Source organism: Myxocyprinus asiaticus, chromosome 24, assembly GCF_019703515.2.
Source record: "Myxocyprinus asiaticus isolate MX2 ecotype Aquarium Trade chromosome 24, UBuf_Myxa_2, whole genome shotgun sequence".
NCBI lineage: Eukaryota > Metazoa > Chordata > Actinopteri > Cypriniformes > Catostomidae > Myxocyprinus > Myxocyprinus asiaticus.
Genome location: NC_059367.1, coordinates 39,705,347 through 39,725,263, shown reverse-complemented (window position 1 = coordinate 39,725,263; position 19,917 = coordinate 39,705,347). Strand labels below are relative to the sequence as shown.

At 38.2% G+C, this 19,917-nt stretch overlaps 1 protein-coding gene across 3 annotated transcripts; it reads left to right on the top strand.

Moving 5' to 3' along the window:
- On the top strand, positions 1–19,496 carry LOC127415127 (G kinase-anchoring protein 1-like). Of its 3 annotated transcripts, none has more exons than XR_007892911.1 (13): positions 1–157; positions 1,637–1,871; positions 7,724–7,885; positions 7,977–8,048; positions 10,253–10,385; positions 10,462–10,487; positions 12,238–12,390; positions 12,541–12,627; positions 16,232–16,295; positions 16,392–16,462; positions 16,627–16,704; positions 17,739–17,898; positions 19,079–19,496. XR_007892911.1 is itself a non-coding variant. In XM_051653697.1 (13 exons), exons 2-13 carry the CDS (start codon positions 1,644–1,646, stop codon positions 19,131–19,133), a joined length of 1,176 nt encoding a protein of 391 aa, XP_051509657.1. In that variant the 5' UTR covers positions 1–157; positions 1,637–1,643; the 3' UTR covers positions 19,134–19,496. The 3 variants fall into 3 exon arrangements, 2 of the variants coding, with proteins under 2 accessions (XP_051509657.1, XP_051509658.1); XM_051653697.1 differs by having other exon boundaries at positions 17,739–17,785; XM_051653698.1 differs by lacking the exon at positions 17,739–17,898.
- The last annotated feature ends 421 nt before the right edge of the window (positions 19,497–19,917 follow it).

The following is a 19,917-nucleotide window of genomic DNA, read 5'->3' as shown; positions in this document are numbered from 1 at the left end:
AAAAGGGCGGAGGTTGTTATCTCCAAGAATAAAATAATCTCTGTTGAAGATATTTGACACCGTTTAAAGTACTCCAGTCCATACAGGCTTCCGTACTTGTGTCTGTTGTTCCAGTTTGCTCTTGCACCAAGACGTGAATCCAGACTGCCTTCACCAGGTGAAAGTTTGTTGAGTTTATTCAAACCGCGACTCCCATCGATAATTCATTTTAACACAAGACATGTTATGTATTATAAATCATGTTCGTGAAAACTAGCAGGTTTTATGTTTTGTCTATGTTTTTTTTTTTTTTTTTTTTTTAGCACGGGCTAGCTAAAACACTGTTGCCAAACATAGAGTGCTGCCTACATAGGTAGCATTTTTAGCCATCAAAGGCGCATGGCAAAAAAGAAGGAAGAAGAAGAACAAAATAAATACAAAGTAAATAGAGATTTTTACGTCGCTAAACAAAGTGTTCGTCCGGAAGCTGTTCTTCAGCGAGAACCACATCTAATCCAACACGAATCGATCATTTACTAAAACTCATTGTCTAGTCCATTACCAAACTATATCAAAAGATTTGTTTTTTGCAAGTCAATCAATGCAAATTACCGGTGTTTTATGTGTTAATTGTTTATTTGAGAGCATTATAATAACAGATATGCTTATGCAACAAGAACTACCTCTGTTATTTATAGCACTGATTCAACTGGGGCATGCACGAATGCTGAAATCAGTGTAAATGAATGTTTCTCTAGCCTAGACTTCAAACACAGCACATTTTGGGTGTTTTACTAATCTGACCCACTCATTTCGACTTTCATTTTATGGAAAACAGGTGCAATGAAAGTGTGACTGAACCTAACAATTTGCCTTACATCTCTTTTTGTGTTCCTTGGAGGAGCGAAAGTCATTTTGGTTTGCAAAAAAAATAAAAAATAAATAAATAAATAAGAGAGAGAGAGAGAGAGAGAGAGTGTGTAAATAATGATTAAAGGAATATTCCGGGTTGAAGTTAAGCTCAATGGACAGCATTTGTGGCATTATGTTCATTACCACAAAAAATGAATTTTGTCTTGCCCTTCCTTTTGTTTAAAAAATGTCTGGTTTACAGTGAATGTGGCGAATCCGTAAATGTTAAAATACTCAATGTTTTAAAAGTTTAGCCACAAAACGTAAACAAAATTCATGTTAACATGATTTTAGTGTGATAAAATCACCAACTAACCTTTTCTGTGAAAAGTTATAGCCAACTTTGTTGCCATGATGATGTAATGTCAACAGACTCTAAAAAGACTGTAAAAACTTATTTAAACATATTTACAGCTCAAATAACACGAGTTTTATCAGAAGTATTAATGTAAGTGCTTATATAAAATTATAAGCTTCAAATTTCTGTATTTAAACACTCCAAAAATTGTGCCCATTCACTTCCATTGTAAGTGTCTTACCGTAACCTCGATTTTTGCTTTTTTGAAAGAAAAGGAGGGGCAAGTCAAAATAAATTTTTGTGGTAATCAACATTGTGCTACAAATGCTGCCGACTGAACTTAACTTGTATTCAACCTGGAATATTCCTTTAAATTTCAGTGAATTTGGGTGAACTATCCATTTAAATAACCACATACGCTTAATGTGTTGATTGTGTCGTTGGCAGATACAGTATGACATCAGTGATGATCTCCGTACCCACCACAGCATCACGGTTCGCTCTGCTGCAGGTCGACTCTGATTCGGACAGTGATTCAGATGCAGGAAAGCTGAAGACGGGTCGTGGATCAGGAAAGCCCCACTCTGGGAAATCTCCCAGTGGGAAGAGCACCCAAAACAATGACAAGAAGAAAGAGAAGAGACGACGAAAGAAGGAACAGCAGCAAAGTGAAGCTAATGAGGTGAATAAAGATGTAACTGCAACAAAAAGCAATAGAAACTTGACCTTGTTCATTTAGGGCTGCTGCAGCCCATATTAGTATACATGGACTCTGCTGTGAGCTGTAAAGACACTTAGAGAAATTAATAGTTCACCCAATAGTTCTCTATGTTGTTGTTGTTTCTTAGGAACATAAAAGGAGAAATTTTAAAGAATCATTATGCAGCCCTTGGCATATGATGATGGTTCATAGTGACCATGGCTGTCAAGCTCCTAAAAGGACAAAAAAACACACACCATAAAAGTAGTCCATACGACTCATGCGCTATATTCAAAAACATATGATGCCATGCGATTAGGCCTGTGGTGATTATTAAATATTATTATTGTATACTCTATATATGGTTATTGTGCACTCATTCTACTGTCCAAATAATGGATTTTAAGCGGCTATATAAATACTTGTGTCTTATTCAATTGAACCTTGACCGTCTTACTGAGCCGCTCCGCGGACCGCACTCAGAAGAATTTAACCGCTTCTGATGCACGAGTCATGTGTGGAGGTTTGTGCCAAACTCACGGATTTTGTGGTCTAAAATGTTCTTGGTCATTGGGGTTCATACACGCAGTGTTTTTCTCCCCAATTTGGAATGCCCAATTCCCAATGCGCTCTAAGTCCTCGTGGTGGCGTAGTGACTCGCCTCAATCCAGGTGGCGGAGGACGAATCTCAGTTGCCTCTGCGTCTGAGACCGTCAATCCACGCATCTTATCACGTGGCTTGTTGAGCACGTTACCGCAGAGACCTTGCGCGTGTGGAGGCTTCACGCTATTCTCCGCGGCATCCACGCACAACTTCACACATGCCCCACCCAAGAGCTACCCAGGTGTGGTAGTCAGCTTCTTTACTTGCTGAGCTACCCAGGCCCCCCATACATGCAGTGTTAATGAATCCCAGTGACACAGAGGAGGAGATGCCCGCTAACTCTCTTTCTTTGGAGATGATAGAACGAAGGAACACAGAATCTCAAAGGTCTTCCTTCATGCGATATGAGGACTTGTGGGTTTAATTGGAGCCTTAAAATGTGAAGAATTTAGACAGATATATTTTACTATTGCATACTTGTATAATAATAATAGAATATAATATAATAAAGTAAATAATAGCTATTCAGGTTGGCTGGGTTCCAAAAAACAACAGTGTAAATGTAAAATGGACCAAGACTGAAGTTGACCAGAGAGAGAACAGATATTTTTAAGTATTTGGAAGTATTTTGATATTTAATTTTTTCATGTCATTCATACATTTTTAAAAGCCTTGGAAATTATATATTCCAATTTTATTATATGATTCCCAGTTAAATATGAATAAAAGACTTCAGGTGTATGAAGCACACATACACTGATGAGCCAAAACATTATGACCACCTGGCTAAAATGCTGTTAGTCCTCTGCGTGCTGCCAAAACAGCGCCGACCCGCCGAGGCATGGACTCTACAAGACCCCTGAAGGTGTCCTGTGCTATCTGGCACCAAGACATTAGCAGCATATCCTTCAAGTCCTGTAAGTTGCGAGGTGGAGCTGGCGTGGCTCGGACTTGTTGGTCCAGCACATCCCACAGATGCTCAACTGGATTGAGATCTGGGGAATTTGGAGGCCACGACAACACCTTGAACTCTTCATCATGTTCCTCAAACCATTCCCGAACAATGTGTGCAGTGTAGCATGGCGCATTATCCTGCTGAAAGAGGCCACTGCCATCAGGGAATACCATTGTCATGAAGGGGTGTACCTGGTCTGCAACGATGTATAGGTAGTTGGCACGTGTCAAATTGATGTCCACATGAATGGCCAGACCCAGTGTTTCCCAGCAGAACATTGCCCAGAGCATCACACTCTCTCCACCGGCTTCTCGTCTTCCTGGTGCCATCACTTCTTCAGGAAAACAGTGCACACGTTCACGGCCCTCCACGTGATGTAAATGGAAATGGGACTCATCGGACCAGGTGACCTTCTTCCACTACTCCAAGGTCCAGTTCGGACGCTTGCGTGCCCATTGTAGGTGCTTTCGACGATGGACGGGTCATCATGGGCACCCTGACCGGTCTGCGGCTACACAGCCCCATACACAGCAGGGTGCAATGCACTGTGTTGTGACACATTCCTCCGTAACGCGCTGTCGCGCCTCGATGAGCTTTGGGTGCCCAACATCCTGTCGCCGGTTTGTGGTTTGTCCCTCCTCGGACCACTGTCAGTAGGTACTCGCCACTGCTGACTGGGATCACACCATAAGCCTTGCCATTTCAGAGATGCTCTGACCCAGTCGTCTGGCCATAACAATTTAGCCCTTGTTAAAGTCGCTCAGGTCTTTACTCCTGCCCATTTCTCTTGCATTCAACATGTTGACTATGAGAATTTGACATGTGTCCTTGTTAGGAGATGATCAACGTTATTCACTTCACCTGTGAGTGGTCATAATGTGTTGCCCTGTTGATATCCTTATTCAGTTCATTTAAATTTATTAATTTAGCAGATGCTTTTATTCAAAGCGACTTAAATGAGGAGAACAAATATAAGCGATTTGTCCTAAAGGAGACAGGAGGAAGCAACGTGCTGTAATACAAGTTTCAAAATTGCTTAGAGAGGTAAACATAGTGAGGAAGGTGAAAGAAAAGAGGTAGAAGAATGGATAGATTTTTAATTTATATATATATATATATATATATATATATATATATATATATATATACAGGTGCATCTCAATAAATTAGAATGTCGTGGAAAAGTTCATTTATTTCAGTAATTCAACTCAAATTGTGAAACTCGTGTATTAAATAAATTCAGTGCACACAGACTGAAGTAGTTTAAGTCTCTGGTTCTTTTAATTGTGATGATTTTGGCTCACATTTAACAAAAACCCACCAATTCACTATCTCAAAAAATTAGAATACATCATAAGACCAATAAAAAAAAACATTTTTAGTGAATTGTTGGCCTTGTGGAAAGTATGTTCATTTACTGTATATGTACTCAATACTTGGTAGGGGCTCCTTTTGCTTTAATTACTGCCTCAATTCGGCGTGGCATGGAGGTGATCAGTTTGTGGCACTGCTGAGGTGGTATGGAAGCCCAGGTTTCTTTGACAGTGGCCTTCAGCTCATCTGCATTTTTTGGTCTCTTGTTTCTCATTTTCCTCTTGACAATACCCCATAGATTCTCTATGGGGTTCAGGTCTGGTGAGTTTGCTGGCCAGTCAAGCACACCAACAACATGGTCATTTAACCAACTTTTGGTGTTTTTGGCAGTGTGGGCAGGTGCCAAATCCTGCTGGAAAATGAAATCAGCATCTTTAAAAAGCTGGTCAGCAGAAGGAAGCATGAAGTGCTCCAAAATTTCTTGGTAAACGGGTGCAGTGACTTTGGTTTTCAAAAAACACAATGGACCAACACCAGCAGATGACATTGCACCTCAAATCATCACAGACTGTGGAAACTTAACACTGGACTTCAAGCAACTTGGGCTATGAGCTTCTCCACCCTTCCTCCAGACTCTAGGACCTTGGTTTCCAAATGAAATACAAAACTTGCTCTCATCTGAAAAGAGGACTTTGGACCACTGGGCAACAGTCCAGTTCTTCTTCTCCTTAGCCCAGGTAAGACGCCTCTGACGTTGTCTGTGGTTCAGGAGTGGCTTAACGAGGAATACGACAATTGTAGCCAAATTCCTTGACACGTCTGTGTGTGGTGGCTCTTGATGCCTTGACCCCAGCCTCAGTCCATTCCTTGTGAAGTTCACCCAAATTCTTGAATCGATTTTGCTTGACAATCATAAGGCTGCGGTTCTCTCAGTTGGCTGTGCATCTTTTTCTTCCACACTTTTTCCTTCCACTCAACTTTCTGTTAACATGCTTGGAACAGCCAGCTTCTTTGGCAATGAATGTTTGTGGCTTACCCTCCTTGTGAAGGGTGTCAATTATTGTCTTCTGGACAACTGTCAGATCAGCAGTCTTCCCCATGATTGTGTAGCCTAGTGAACCAAACTGAGAGACCATTCTGAAGGCTCAGGAAACCTTTGCAGGTGTTTTGAGTTGATTAGCTGATTGGCATGTCACCATATTCTAATTTTTTGAGATAGTGAATTGGTGGGTTTTTGTTAAATGTGAGCCAAAATCATCACAATTAAAAGAACCAAAGACTTAAACTACTTCAGTCTGTGTGCACTGAATTTATTTAATACACGAGTTTCACAATTTGAGTTGAATTACTGAAATAAATTAACTTTTCCACGACATTCTAATTTATTGAGATGCACCTGTATATATATATATATATATATATATATAAATGAAGCTGTGAGTGCATTATTAGGGTAGGGTCAAGTGCTCATGAAAGAGCTGTGTCTTTAGATGTTTTTTGAAGGAGGCTAGAGAAACAACTGCACAGTTGTAATTTGGCAGGTCATTTCACCAGTGGGGCACAGTCGAAGTTAAAGTCCAGGAAAGTGATTTTGTGTTTCTATGAGATGGCACCACGAGGTGCTGTTCACCTGCAGAATGTAAGCTTCTGGATGGCACATAGACCTGAATTAGTAAGTATAGATAGAGAGGTGTGGAGCCAGAGATTGTTCTGTAAGCAAGCATCTATGCCTTGAAGTTAATGCGAGCGACCATTGGCAGCCAGTGTAGTTCAATGAAGAGAGGCGTGACGTGCGCTCTTTTGGGCTCACTGAAGATCTATCGCACTGCCGCATTCTGGATCAATTGCAGAGGTTTGATTGTACATGCAGGAAAACCTGCCAGAAGAGCATTGCAGTAGTCCAGTCTGGGTAAAACAAGGGCCTGGACAAGGACTTGTTTAGCATGCTCAGATAGGAAGAGTCTGATATTCCTGATGTTATACAAAGCAAATCTGCAAGATCAGGCAGTTCTTGAAATGTGGTCCATGAAGTTCAACTGATCGTCAAACATAAAAACACCAAGATTTCTAGCTGTCCTGGATGCTGTAATTGCTGATGAGTCTAGTTGAATAGTGAAATTGTGATGAACTGCTGGGCTTGCTGGAACCACGAGAAGCTCAGTTTTTGCAGGGTTGAGTTGGAGGTGGTGTTCTTTCAGTCCGAAATATCTCCCAGATCCGTGCAGCTACTGTAGAATTGTCAGGCTGGAATGAGTGGTATAGTTGTCATCAGCATAGCAGTGATGATATGTATATGGAGGAGAGGAGAGGTCCAAGCACTGAACCCTGAGGTATCCCAGTAGTTAGTTGGTAAGATTTGGACACCGCTCCCCTCTAAGGCACCCTGGGACCTTCCTGTGAGGCAAGACTCTAACCAGCAGAGCACGGTTCCTGTGATGCCTTTTGCCTTGAGGGTTGACAGTAGAATGTGGTGGTTTACAGTGTCAAAAGCAGCAGACAGATCCAGCAAAATGAGAGCTGATGGTTTGGATGCAGCCTTTGCCAGTTTTAGAGCTTCAGTAACGGATAGCAGGGCATTTTCTGTAGAGTGTCTGCTTTTGAAGCCAGACTGGTTGCTGTCTAGCAGATTGTTGTAGTCCAGCTAGTTAAAAGTCCAGCGTCATGCACTAATTCTTTACATTTTTAAATCTTTGGTTGATCAATAAAACGCATCTGGGATTTTATTTATTCTTTACTCTTGTACCCTCTTATGTCTGTGCCTGTAACAGTAAGAAAAGTAAGAAAAATAAACTGATTTTAAAAACTTAGGGCTGATTGACCTCAAATTGTTATTATTATTATGATTGGTATTTTCATATTTTAACTGTATTTCGCCATTAAAATAGCCATAGTAGCTGGCATGGCGTCAAAAAAGCCAACAAACAAACTTCAAACAATGAGTCTTTGTTATCTTCTCCGTAGCTCCGGAGTCTTGCCTTTAAGAAGACCCCTCAGAAGTCTACAGCACCCTCCTCCACACACTCGCTACAGGGTTTAGCGAATGATCTACTGATCCCAGCAGCTGTCCAGCCAAAGTCAGCACCACAGGAGAACTGGCAGGAGTGGAAACAGAGAGATGAACAGGTACAACTTTCTTAGGAAACCCTAATTTTTTTTTAATGTGCCCTGCTATTTCTCTAATTGCTCTTTTCAAACATATTTGTGTTTGTTACAGCTGACCAGTGAATTGTACGAGGCAGACCTGGAGAAGGCCTTAATTCTGAGTAAACTGCAATTTGAACAAAAGGTAAATCATATGTCTGTTTCCCAAGTACTGTTTCCCTAAATGAACTGCATCATTTCCCTGTCATGATTTGTTCACCATCCACCTTTGTAAAAGGCCTTTGTAGGTCTTTTATGAAATTAACCGTGTCAATGGAGTGTGTGTTTTGTAAACCAGTTGATGAAACATATATATTGTTACAATAAACATTGAAAATGGAGTCAAACATTGGACAGTGCAATGCATTTACATGAAGATTGTAGCAGACATGGTTTAAAGGGATAGTCCAACCAAAAATAGGAGAATAGACATTTTATATGCCCTAATGATGTTTCAAACCTTTTAGACCTCTTTTGTGAAACATAAGAGCTAGGGATGCTCCGATCAGTATTTTTTACAGCCGATACGATACCGATTTTCTTGCCACCTGATCGGTCGTTACCGATCACAATACCGATCATTTCACCTTTTATCAAGATCTCTGCACACTGTCACTTTTAATTGCATTTTTCTCTTCCCAGCAATATGACTTTGCCTAGTTTTTCTGACAAAAACAGTTTAAAGTTTAAAAGGCTTATTAAAAAGCTCTTTTAAATAAGACTTTAAAACAAGTATAGGCTAACAAAATATTCTCTATATTATGAGTGAGAGCCCTATAAAATTGAAGCTTAGTGTCAAACTGAAGACAAACTGATGACCCATAGTTGCGAATAAACTTAAATGTGGCATTTTTGGTTATTGAGTCATTGTCATTATTGCATATAATTATTATTCCTTATTTTATTTCTTTTTTTATATTTGCATTATATTTAATATTATATTATGGTAGGGCTATCTTAATATTGTATAAAGAATTATTATATTTATAAATTCCTTCCCTGCCTTTTCATTTTGTTGGATGATTGTATTAATAGTTGATTTTTCACTTGTTGCTGCTTGAACTGAGGGGAACACGCGCTCTCTCTTGAGGGAAAGAGATGAAAAGAGCGCATGTTTCTGGACTCGACGGGTGCTACTATTGTTAATGCCGTTTAATCGGGAGATATTTAATAAAGATGTTTGAATTACACCACATCTTGTATCTCGCGTTATTATTGAGATGTCTATGACCGGCGGAGAATGAGAAGCTGCTGCCATGAACAATAAGGACCGTTTCACAGCTCGTGCTGTTTTCCCTTTGCCTTGTCGCGGGTGAAACGCCACATTAACAGTACACAAATTTTTCATATTCGTCATACCTCTCCCACTGCATTGTTCCTAACTACTGAATCAAGTTTGTTGTCTTACAACACTATGCCATTATTCCCCACACTCTGTGATGTCATGACAGTGCTGCTGAAGTCTTAAAGGAGCCACGCGTCTTTTGTGACATGAGCGATCGGTTTACGCAATCGGCCAAATTACCGATCGAGTCATAAGACGTGAATATCGGCCGATACCGATCAGTGACTGATCGATCGGAGCATCCCTAAAAAGAGCAGAAGTTTAGCAGAATGTAAATACAGTGAAAGTGAATGTGGACAGACATTATCAAGCTCCAAATATGACAAAAAGTCCATACGACTCATGCAGTTCAGTGGCGAGAAAAAGTATGTGAACTCTGTGGAATTTCCTGCATTTACTGTATGTATAAAATTGTCTTAACATCTGTTACATAAGTTACAGTAATAAACAAACACAATCTGTTTGAACTAATAACACAAATTATTGTAATGTTCTTGTACATATTGAATACATCATTCACAGTGCAGGTTGGAAAAAGTATGTGAACCCCTAGGCTAATGATGTCAACAAAAGCTAATTAGAGTCAGGAGTTGGCAAACCTGGCATCCAATTAAAGGGATAGTTCACCCAAAAATGAAAATTCTCTCATTTACTCAACCTCATGCCATCCCAGATGTGTGACTTTCCTCCTTCTGCTGAACTCAAACAAAGATTTTTAGAAGAATAGCTCATCTCTGTAGGTCCATTCAATGCAAGTGAATAGTGATCAGACCTTTTGTAGCTCCAGAAATCACAAAGGAAACATAAAAGTAATCCATACGACTCCAGTGGTTAAATCTATATCTTCAGAAACGATATAATAGGTGTGGGTGAGAAACATGCTGTACTAATAGTACTGAATGAAACCATTTCTGTACTCATTTAAATCCTTCTTGAATCATCTTTAGCATTTTCCAAATTTGCTTGGCAGTTAATATTGCTCTTGTAATCTGGTCTCTCAAAAGGATGTTGAAAAAACAGGGACAGCATCACCAAAGGCTAAGACAGGAGGGAAGAAAGACAGGAAGAAGGCTCAGCAGGGGAAGGACAAACGAGTGACTGTGTCTCTCAAAGACTTCCAGCAGGAGGGCAGTATGGGTGAGAGAGCTGTACTGTTACTGTACAACTGTTAGAGAAAGACAGGAGCCATTCTAACTCACTTTTCTTACTGCAGATCAGCCGAAGAGGCCTGGCAGAGAGGTGAGTGTCCATGTGGATGCAATTGGTTGGGAAAAGGAATGTCTCTATGAGCCACCAAGCTAAGGCACAGAAAAAATAGTTTTTAGAAAAATGGTAGAATAGTGGAGGTCAGAGATGCCACAGCAGTTCTAAATGTATGAACCTTTTGTATGAAAGTTGATGAATATTCGGGGTTCAATACAAGTTAAGCGCAATCGACAGCATTTGTGGCATAATGTTGATTACCACAGAAATTAATTTCTGCTCATCCCTGATTTTCTTCAAAAAAGCAAAAATGGAGGTTACAGCGAGGCACTTACAATGGAAGTGAATGGGGCAAATATTTGGAGGGTTTAAAGGCAGAAATGTGAATCTTATAATTCTATGAAAGCACTTACATTAATTTTTCCATTAAAACTTGTGCATTATTTGAACTGTAAAGTTCTAAAAATGCCATTTTTACAGTTGATTTAGTATTTACTGTATTAAGTCGTCATGCCAGTGAAGTTGTAAAATTGGATTTCATTAAGTTAAGTGATTTTATTGCACTTAAAGGAATGTTCCGGGTTCAATACAAGTTTAGCTCAATTGACAACATTTGTGGCATAATGTTGATTACCGCAAAAATGTATTTCGACTTGTTCCTCCTTTTTTTTTAAAAAAAAGCACAAATCGAGGTTCCATTGAGGCACTTAATTAATAATTATAATTAATAATAATAATTTTCTTTATTTATCACACATTATACATTTTGCACATATATAGTGAAATTCTTCTTTTTCACATATCCCAGCTAGGCTGGGGTCAGAGTGCAGGGTCAGCCATGATACGGCGCCCCTGGAGCAGATAGGGTTAAGGGCCTTGCTCAAGGGCCCAACAGTGGCATCTTGGCGGTGCTGGGGCTTGAACCCCCGACCTTCTGATCAGTAACCCAGAGCCTTAACCGCTGAGCTACCACTGCCCTGTTTACTGAATTACTGATACTGACTGTTTCAAAAGTATGACCACAAGACATAAAGGATATGAGTGTAAACATGATTTTAGTGTGATAAAATCACTTACAAATCTTAAGTGTAAAGTTATAGCCAATTTAACAACTTCGCAGCCATGACGATGTAATGTCAACAAACCCTAAAATGACTGTGAAAATGACGATTTGAACAACTTAAAATTATAAGCTTCACATTTCTGTTTAAACCCTCCAAAAATTTGCCACGTTCATTTTTATTTCCATTGTAAGTGCCCCACTGTAACCCACATTTTTTTTATTTTTTAAGAAAAGTCTATATAATTTTTTTTGGTAATCAACATTATGCCACAAATGCTGTTGATTGCACTTAACTTGTATTAAACCTGTATTATTCCTTTTAAGGTAATAAATTTAGCTAGATGCTAACTATTGTTCAAACTATAAAGAGGTCTGTGGTATAAAGAAGCAATTTTATGACGCGGGAGTATGTCCCAATTCTTTCTTACATACTACATAGTCAAAAGTACCGGTACATACTTTCCCCATCATCAGCAGAGTAAATACTTTTAGAACGAAGTATGTCAGTTGGGATGAAGACTGCTCCTTGCCAATAAATGACAGGTGAATGGCGACTGGACAGAGTCCCAAGTGAATTAATTGCAGACTAATATAAATTGAAGTCAAAGGAAAGCCTATTCACATACCAATGCTACATTCTTAAAGGAATGTTCCATTTATACTGTTCCTTTAAGGTTCAAAACAACTTAAGTTTCTTCCACCTGCTTTCTCTGCATCCTGCAGGAATTGAAGCCTGTGAACCCTGCGCTGCGTGACGACAGGTTCTTTAACCAGCTAGAGGACGACGTGAGTCGGATCGTTCAGCGTGACAAACGCAGAGAGCAGTACAGCAACAGTGTTGGCCATGAGGTCAACACCTCCTCGGAGCAAGAGCAGGTAAGACTCTCTGTCAGTAAACTCTAAGAAAAACCTGCAAAAGCTTTAAAAATTAAGCAAGTCAGATGCATACACTAAACTACAATGTTTAGAATGTAGCTCATTATAACCTCAGAACTGTTGTCCTTGTTCCCCCTCCAAATCTCTCAGGATGTGAGAACAGAGCAGTTAAAGTATGAACTGGAAAAGAAAGACCAGGAAATTGGAAAGTTGAAAAAGACAATTTCACAATGGGAGGTAAGATCTTGGTAAAAAAGAAAAACAAAACAAAAAATCCAGAAAAGCTGCAATGAATATTGTCTTGTTTTTGAGAAAGGGAAGAGATAAATGAAAACATCTGAACTAGTAATATATGTTCAGGTTGAATAAAGGAGTATTCCGTAAGACAGGTGGCAAGATGCCATGAATATTTACAATTAAATTGTTTAGCCTTGATACTATAATTTTACATGAATACAAAAAAATAGCTTATTATAATATTTATAGTTAAAACATTTTATGAAAAAATAAGTGCCGTTTTATTTGTGTAATCACTTATATGAAAATGAATACAATATTTACAGTAATCGCCTCATAGACGCAGTAACTGAGCTGAAGCAGTAGGGGGGCATTATTGCACTTCTACTGGCGTGTTTCGCACCGCATTTGTAATGGAATGCGCCTGTACAAACGAGAAGCGGCAAGATCGCAAGCAAAGCCTGCCGGCCACCACGTCCCATGTAAAACTGCCTTAATCGTGATTTCTGTTTTTTTTTTTTTTTTTTTTTTTTTTTTTTATGAACAAGGAATGAGTCAAAATGATCTTTTGTTGTAATCTATATTGTCACTAATGCTGCTGATTGAGCTGAACTTGTGTGGAACCTGGAAAATTCCTTTTAAATGTTTAAAATGTGCCCTGCTTTGGCTGATAACTGTACTCGCTTGGGCGATTAACAGCAACGTTTGTTCCTGTTTGTGTCAATGCTCACAGTTGTACTTTCAAAACCTTCTACTTTCCTCACGTTTATTACTTAAGTTATTATTTAAAACTATTAGGTTTGGTTAAAAAAAAAAAAAATTCTTCTTAAGCCACCATTTTAACGTGATGCTAGCATGTTTTGCTGTGTTGCTAGCATGTAGCTAGGTATTTCTAGCATATCTGAATGTGTTGCTAGCATGTAGCTTCGCTTTTATAACGTGTTTAACGTGTAGCTAGCATGTAGCTAGGTGTAGCTAGCATGTTTTAAGATGTAGCTATGTGTCGCTAGTATGTTTTTAGCATGTTTAGCATCTTCTAGCATGTTGCTGTGTTGCTAGCATGGTTTAGTATGTAGCTATGTGTCATTAGCATGTTGCTAGCATGTTTTAGCATGTAGCTAGGTGTTTCTAGCATATTTTAACATTCTGCTAGCTTGATGCTTGGCTTTTCTAACATGTTTAGCATGTAGCTAGCATGTTTTAGTATGTAGCTGTGTGTCGCTAGCATGTTTATAACATGTTTTAGCATGTAGCTAGCATGTTTTAATATGTAGCTACGTGTCGCTAGTATGTTTCTAACATATTTAGCATGTAGCTGTGGTGTTAGCATGTTTCTTGCATGGTTAGCATCTTCTAGCATGTAGCTGTGTTGCTAGCATGTTTTGGCATGTAGCTAGGTGTTTCTAGTATGTTTTAACATGTTGCTAGCATGTAGCTTGGCTTTTCTAACATGTTTAGCATGTAGCTAGGCATAGCTAGCATGTTTTAGTATGTAGCTATGTGTTGTTTGCATGTTTCTAGCATGGTTAGCATCTGTTAGCATGTAGCTGTGTTGATAGCATGTTTTAGCATGTAGCTAGCATATTTTAGTATGTAGCTGTGTCGCTAGTATGTTTCAAGAATGTTTAGCATCTTCTAGCATTTAGCTGTTTTACTAGCATGTTTTGGTACACTACCGGTCAAAAGTTTTGAAACACTTGACTGAAATGTTTCTCATGATCTTAAAAATCTTTTGATCTGAGGGCATATGCTTAAATGTTTGAAATTAGTTTTGTAGACAAAAATATAATTGTGCCACCATATTAATTTATTTAATTATAAAACTAAAATTTAATTACAAAAAAAAAGTTTTTGACGGGCCAAATAATAAAGAAAAGCAGCCAATAAGTGCCCGACATAGATGGGAACTCCTTCAATACTGTTTAAAAAGCATCCCAGGGTGATACCTCAAGAAGTTGGTTGAGAAAATGTCGAGAGTACATGTCTGCAAATTCTAGGCAAAGGGTGACTGCTTTGAAGATGCTAAAATATAACACAGTTTTGATTTATTTTGGATTTTGTTTAGTCACAACATAATTCCCATAGTTCCATTTATGTTATTCCATAGTTTTGATGACTTTACTATTATTCTAAAATGTGAAGGAAAAAAAAAAATTATAATAAAGAATGTTTCAAAACTTTTGACCGGTAGTGTATGTACAGTAGCTATGTGTCGCTAGCATGTTTAGCATCTTTTAGCATGTAGCTGTGATGCTAGCATGTTTAGCATGTAACTAGGTGTAGCTAGCATGTTTTGGTATGTAGCTATGTGTCGCTAGTATGTTTCTAGCATGTTTAACATCTTCTAGCATCTAGCTGTGTTGCTAGCATGTTTTAGCATGTAGCTAGGCATTGTTAGCATGTTGCTAGGTGTTTTTAGCATGTTTTATCTACGTTTACATTTATGCATTTGGCAGACGCTTTTTATCCGAAGCGACTTACAGTGCACTTATTACAGGGACAATCCCCCTGGAGCAACCTGGAGTTAAGTGCCTTGCTCAAGGACAAAATGGTGATGGCTGTGAGGTTGGGGATTGAACCAGCAACCTTCAGATTACAAGTTATGTGCTTTAGCCCACTACGCCACCACCACTCCGTGGTTGCTAGGGTGTCTCTGACATTTACATACGACTGTCATATTTCTCTTTCTAGTGGTAGTCATGATGAATTGTCAGTTTGCTTGCAGTGGATTTTATATACTGAGGGAGAAGTTGCCAACAGTTTACCTCAGAATGGCATTACTGTGTGTGATTTTGTTGAGTAGATAGATTAATTCAATGAAATTCATGTTTATATTCATTCAGTATTTATTGTTAATAGCATTGTTTATTATTAATACTTTTTTATAGTTATTATTGTGATAACCGCAACAACAACCATAATTCAGCAAATAGGAATTATAAATTCATAGATATGATTTTTAAATATGTAGGTTGTGCGTGTGCAGAAATAAATGACACGTACATTTAATCACACATTTACTATAATTATAAAATCTTTGTGATATTTGCAATGTAAACAAACATTTCTGACTTCTACACTTATAATTGTCCAAAATATAGAAGTAGTTGGCATTTAGAATAAAGTTTGTCAAAATCCATTGATATTTCTCACTTTGCACTGATAGTTTTGAACGAATACATCACATCCAGTCGGGCGGTCACATACAATCTGGTCGCTCAAGTTTAAATATTTCAACGCAGCCAAAGTTCAAATCGGAAAATGATGCATCCGGAGATGGTCACAAGCCCACGCAGCCCCCGTGCGACTCTCCATTGGAAATGAATGACTTCCAGTCTATCGTCTGTTGTTTGTCGGATGCAGTGAAAAGGCGGCTTTAATTGATCGTTAATGACAACTTTATTGACTTGGCTTTAATGTGTCTGCTGTCTTAAATTCTTAACCTCAGAATTTTAAGTGTGAACATGCAAGTTTTTGGTTAATATTTGTTTTTTTTATTAGAGCTACATTATCAGCTCTAATGATTTTATCAGGATGAAGAATGTTTAAAATTTCTGTTTTTATTAAGGATTTAATGATTGACTTCCTCTGCTGTCTTTTTCAGGATAGATATAAGGAAGTAAAGGCCAGAAACGCTCAGCTGCTTAAAATGCTTCAACAGGGAGAGAGTGAGTACAATTACGTATTTCCGAAACAAAATACCTGACTTAATGAAATCTGTCATTTATTCTTGGTCCTTAAATCATTTGAATTTCTATATTCAGTGAAGGATAAAGCTGAGATTCTACTGCAGGTGGAAGAGCTCATGAACATAAAAGAGGAATTGTCCTCGCAGGTGTGTGTCTGTGCATTCACATGTTTTCAGTTTGGCAAATGTTGCACAAGATGCCAAAAGAAAATAATGAATATTTCACAGTCTGGGTATGGTAGTGGTTGCTCTTATGATGGAGTTGTTGCTATGATATTTTTGGAGTACCAAATTGTGTTTGTCCTTTCCAGGTGACACAACTGCACGCAGCTCTTGAACAGGAGAGGTCAAAGGTGAAAGGCTTACAGTCAGAACAACCGAAACATCAGGTGATGACACGTCCAAACCTCCTATGACTATCACACAACTTGTTTGGCAAATGTACTGCAGAATTTGGATTTGCGTTTATGCCATCCTTCCCCTGAATACCGAATAAGGCACCATTTTAAAGTTTTGGACACAACCAATATTTTATTAATTTGATGTTAGTTTGATGTGTGACTTGAAGAGCAAAGTCATTTCTAAGCCAGCTTTACACCCTAAAAATCCATTTTTTAATTTAGCCTTAAAGTACTGGATTTTGTCTATTAGCAAACAGAACTGCATGATTGTGTTATACACCGATCAGCCACAACATTAAAACCACCTGCCTAATATTGTGTAGGTCCCCCTTGTGCCACCAAAACAGCACCAACCCTCATCTCGGAATAGCATTCTGAGCTGCTATTCTTCTCACCACAATTGTACAGAGCGATTATCTGAGTTACCGTAGACTTTGTCATTTCGAACCAGTCTGGCCATTCTCTGTTGACCTCTCTCATCAACAAGGAGATTCCATCCACAGAACTGCCGATCACTGGATGTTTTTTTGTTTTTGGCAACATTCTGAGTAAATTCTAGAGGCTGTTGTGTGTGAAAATCCCAGGAGATCAGCAGTTACAGAAATACTCAAACCAGCCCATCTGGCACCAACAATCAACCATGTGATTATCTAATTAGCCAATTGTTTGGCAGCAGTGCAGTGCATAATATCATGCAGATATGGGTCAGGAGCTTCAATTAATGTTCACATCAACCATCAGAATGGGGAAAAAAATGTGATCTCAGTGATTTCGACCATGACATGATTGTTGGTCAGACTGCATCGAACTGACAAAGTCTACAGTAACTCAGATAACCACCCTGTACAATTGTGGTGAGAAGAATATCATCTCAGAAAGCTATTCTGTGATGCAGTTGGGCATTGTTTTGGCAGAACGAGGGGGGCCTACGCATTATTAGGCAGGTGGTTTTAATGTTGTGGCTGACATGCATATAAGATGATATAAATTAAGTATGTGCTTTCTTTTCCTGACCACAAAAGGTATGGAGACAGACACAGGGCAGTGAAGATATAAGGAAAGACAGTAGGTTTGTAAGCAGCACTATGGAGGAGCTGATGCAGTGAAAACTCTGAGTTTGGGGATAAATTAAACAAGTCTAGACATTTAAACAAGACTGGACATTTACACAGCAGCATCTGTGTACGTTTTGCACACCAAAAGGGGAAAACACATTCTAATTTTAAAAAAAAACTTTTTTAGTTTATCTTTGACCTATTTTATTAATTGATTTATTTTTTTGCTTGCATAGTGACATAATTTGCATGAAAAATGCCTTCTAAATTATCATTAATTAGAAAAAGGTTATCTCATTACTTAAATTTGAGAAAAACATTGAGAAAAAATTGTCCATACAGGATGATTTTTATTTCTGTGTTATGATAATAAAGGCATTTTTGTTCTCAACACCCTAATGAAAATTTGGAGGGAAAATGTGTGAAATATGCTTAATTTATTTTTAAAATAATGTCAGAATAGGCCTCATTTTCTTTATGCAAGAATGTTTTTTTTCTTTGGGTTGAAGTTTGATATTTTCTTTCAGGTTTTATCCGATTATGTCATCAATACCAACATAACGTTGTTTAAAGGGATAGTTCACCCAAAAATGAAATTCTCTCATCATTTACTCACCAACATGGCATCCCAGATGTCTATGACTTTGTCTTCTGCTGAGCACAAACAAAGATTTTTAGAAGAATATCTCATCTTTGTAGTTCCATACAATGTAAGTGAATGATGACCAAAACTTTGAAGGTCCAAAAAGCACAAAGGCAGCATAAAAGTAATCCATATGACTCCAGTGATTAAATCCATATCTTCAGAAGTGATATGATAGGTGTGGATGAGAAACAGATCAATATTTAAGTCCTTTTTACTATAAATCTCCAATTTCACTTTCACATTCTTTTGTTTTTGGCGTTTCGCATTCTTCATGCATATTGCCACCTACTGGGCAGGGAAGAGAATTTAGAGTAAAAAAAAAAAAAAGGACTTAAATATTGATTTGTTTTTCATCCACACTGATCATATCGCTCCTGAAGACATGGATTTAACCACTGGAGTCGTATGGAAAATTCTGGTCACCATTAATTTGCATCGTATGGACCTACAGAGCTGAAATATTCTTCTAAAAATCTTTGTTTGTGTTCTGCAGAAGAAAGTCTTACACATCTGGGATGGCATGAGGAAATGATGAGAGAATTTTCATTTTTGGGCAAACTATCCCTTTAAATGTACAAACGTCCTAAAACAGAAAACAAATATGATCTCACCAGTTTGTTCATTGAAAGTTGATGTCTTTTTTTTTTTTTTTTTTTTACAGGGGAACCGGAAGGGGAAGAAAGCATCAGACGGGGATTTATGAAGATCGCTCGTAAAAAGAAATAGACTGCTTGAATATTCCACCTCCTTTGTCAGGCTGCTAATATCTTTACAGATTAAAACACAGCATCACAGATACATACGCTTCTCATCTTTTCCAATAAACAGTATACTTTAAGCTCTTGTCATCATAGACATCCTTTGAGTTCTCAACACACTGGCTTCTGGTAAAATCAGCCTTACAGGGCACCTTCTGTTACGATACGGTTTCATGTTTCAGTTGTCTGTAATGCACTCCCATCTGTTAGTGTCACTGCTTCTAAACTGTAGAAGAAATCTACTGTGGTTCTGTGCTTTAGTAATGAAAGTCTTCATATCTTGAGTTCTTTTCAATAAAAAGACTAATCTACTTTTTCAAAGTGTTGGATATATGTGCATTAACTGAACTAGAATTAGACCATCATAATGAAAGTGTTGTTTTATGTTTTAATATCATTAAAGGTCTCTGCAACAGTTTTCATTTCACTTAAAGGAATAGTTCACCCCAAAATGAAAATTCTCTCAAAATTTACTCTCTCATGCCATCCCAGATGTGTATGACTTTCTTTGTTCTGCAGAACACAAAGATTTCTAGAAGAATATCTCAGCTCTTTACATTTCTGTACAATATCTCAGGTCCGTACAATACGAGTGGTGAACAGAACTTTGAAGCACCAAAAAGCATATAAAGGCAGCATAAAAGTAATCCATAAGACTCCAGTTAGTAAATCCATATCTTCAGAAGCGATATGATAGGTGTGGGTGAGAAACAGATCAATCTTTAAGTCTCTTTTTACTATA

Excerpts from the sequence above, each read along its gene's own strand:
- LOC127415127 (XM_051653697.1), top strand. The coding sequence starts at position 1,644 with ATGACATCAGTGATGATCTCCGTACCCACCACAGCATCACGGTTCGCT. Across the intron at positions 7,886-7,976 it reads GGAAACAGAGAGATGAACAG|CTGACCAGTGAATTGTACGA; the intron begins GTACAACTTTCT and ends TGTTTGTTACAG. Across the intron at positions 16,705-17,738 it reads CAGAACAACCGAAACATCAG|GTATGGAGACAGACACAGGG; the intron begins GTGATGACACGT and ends TGACCACAAAAG.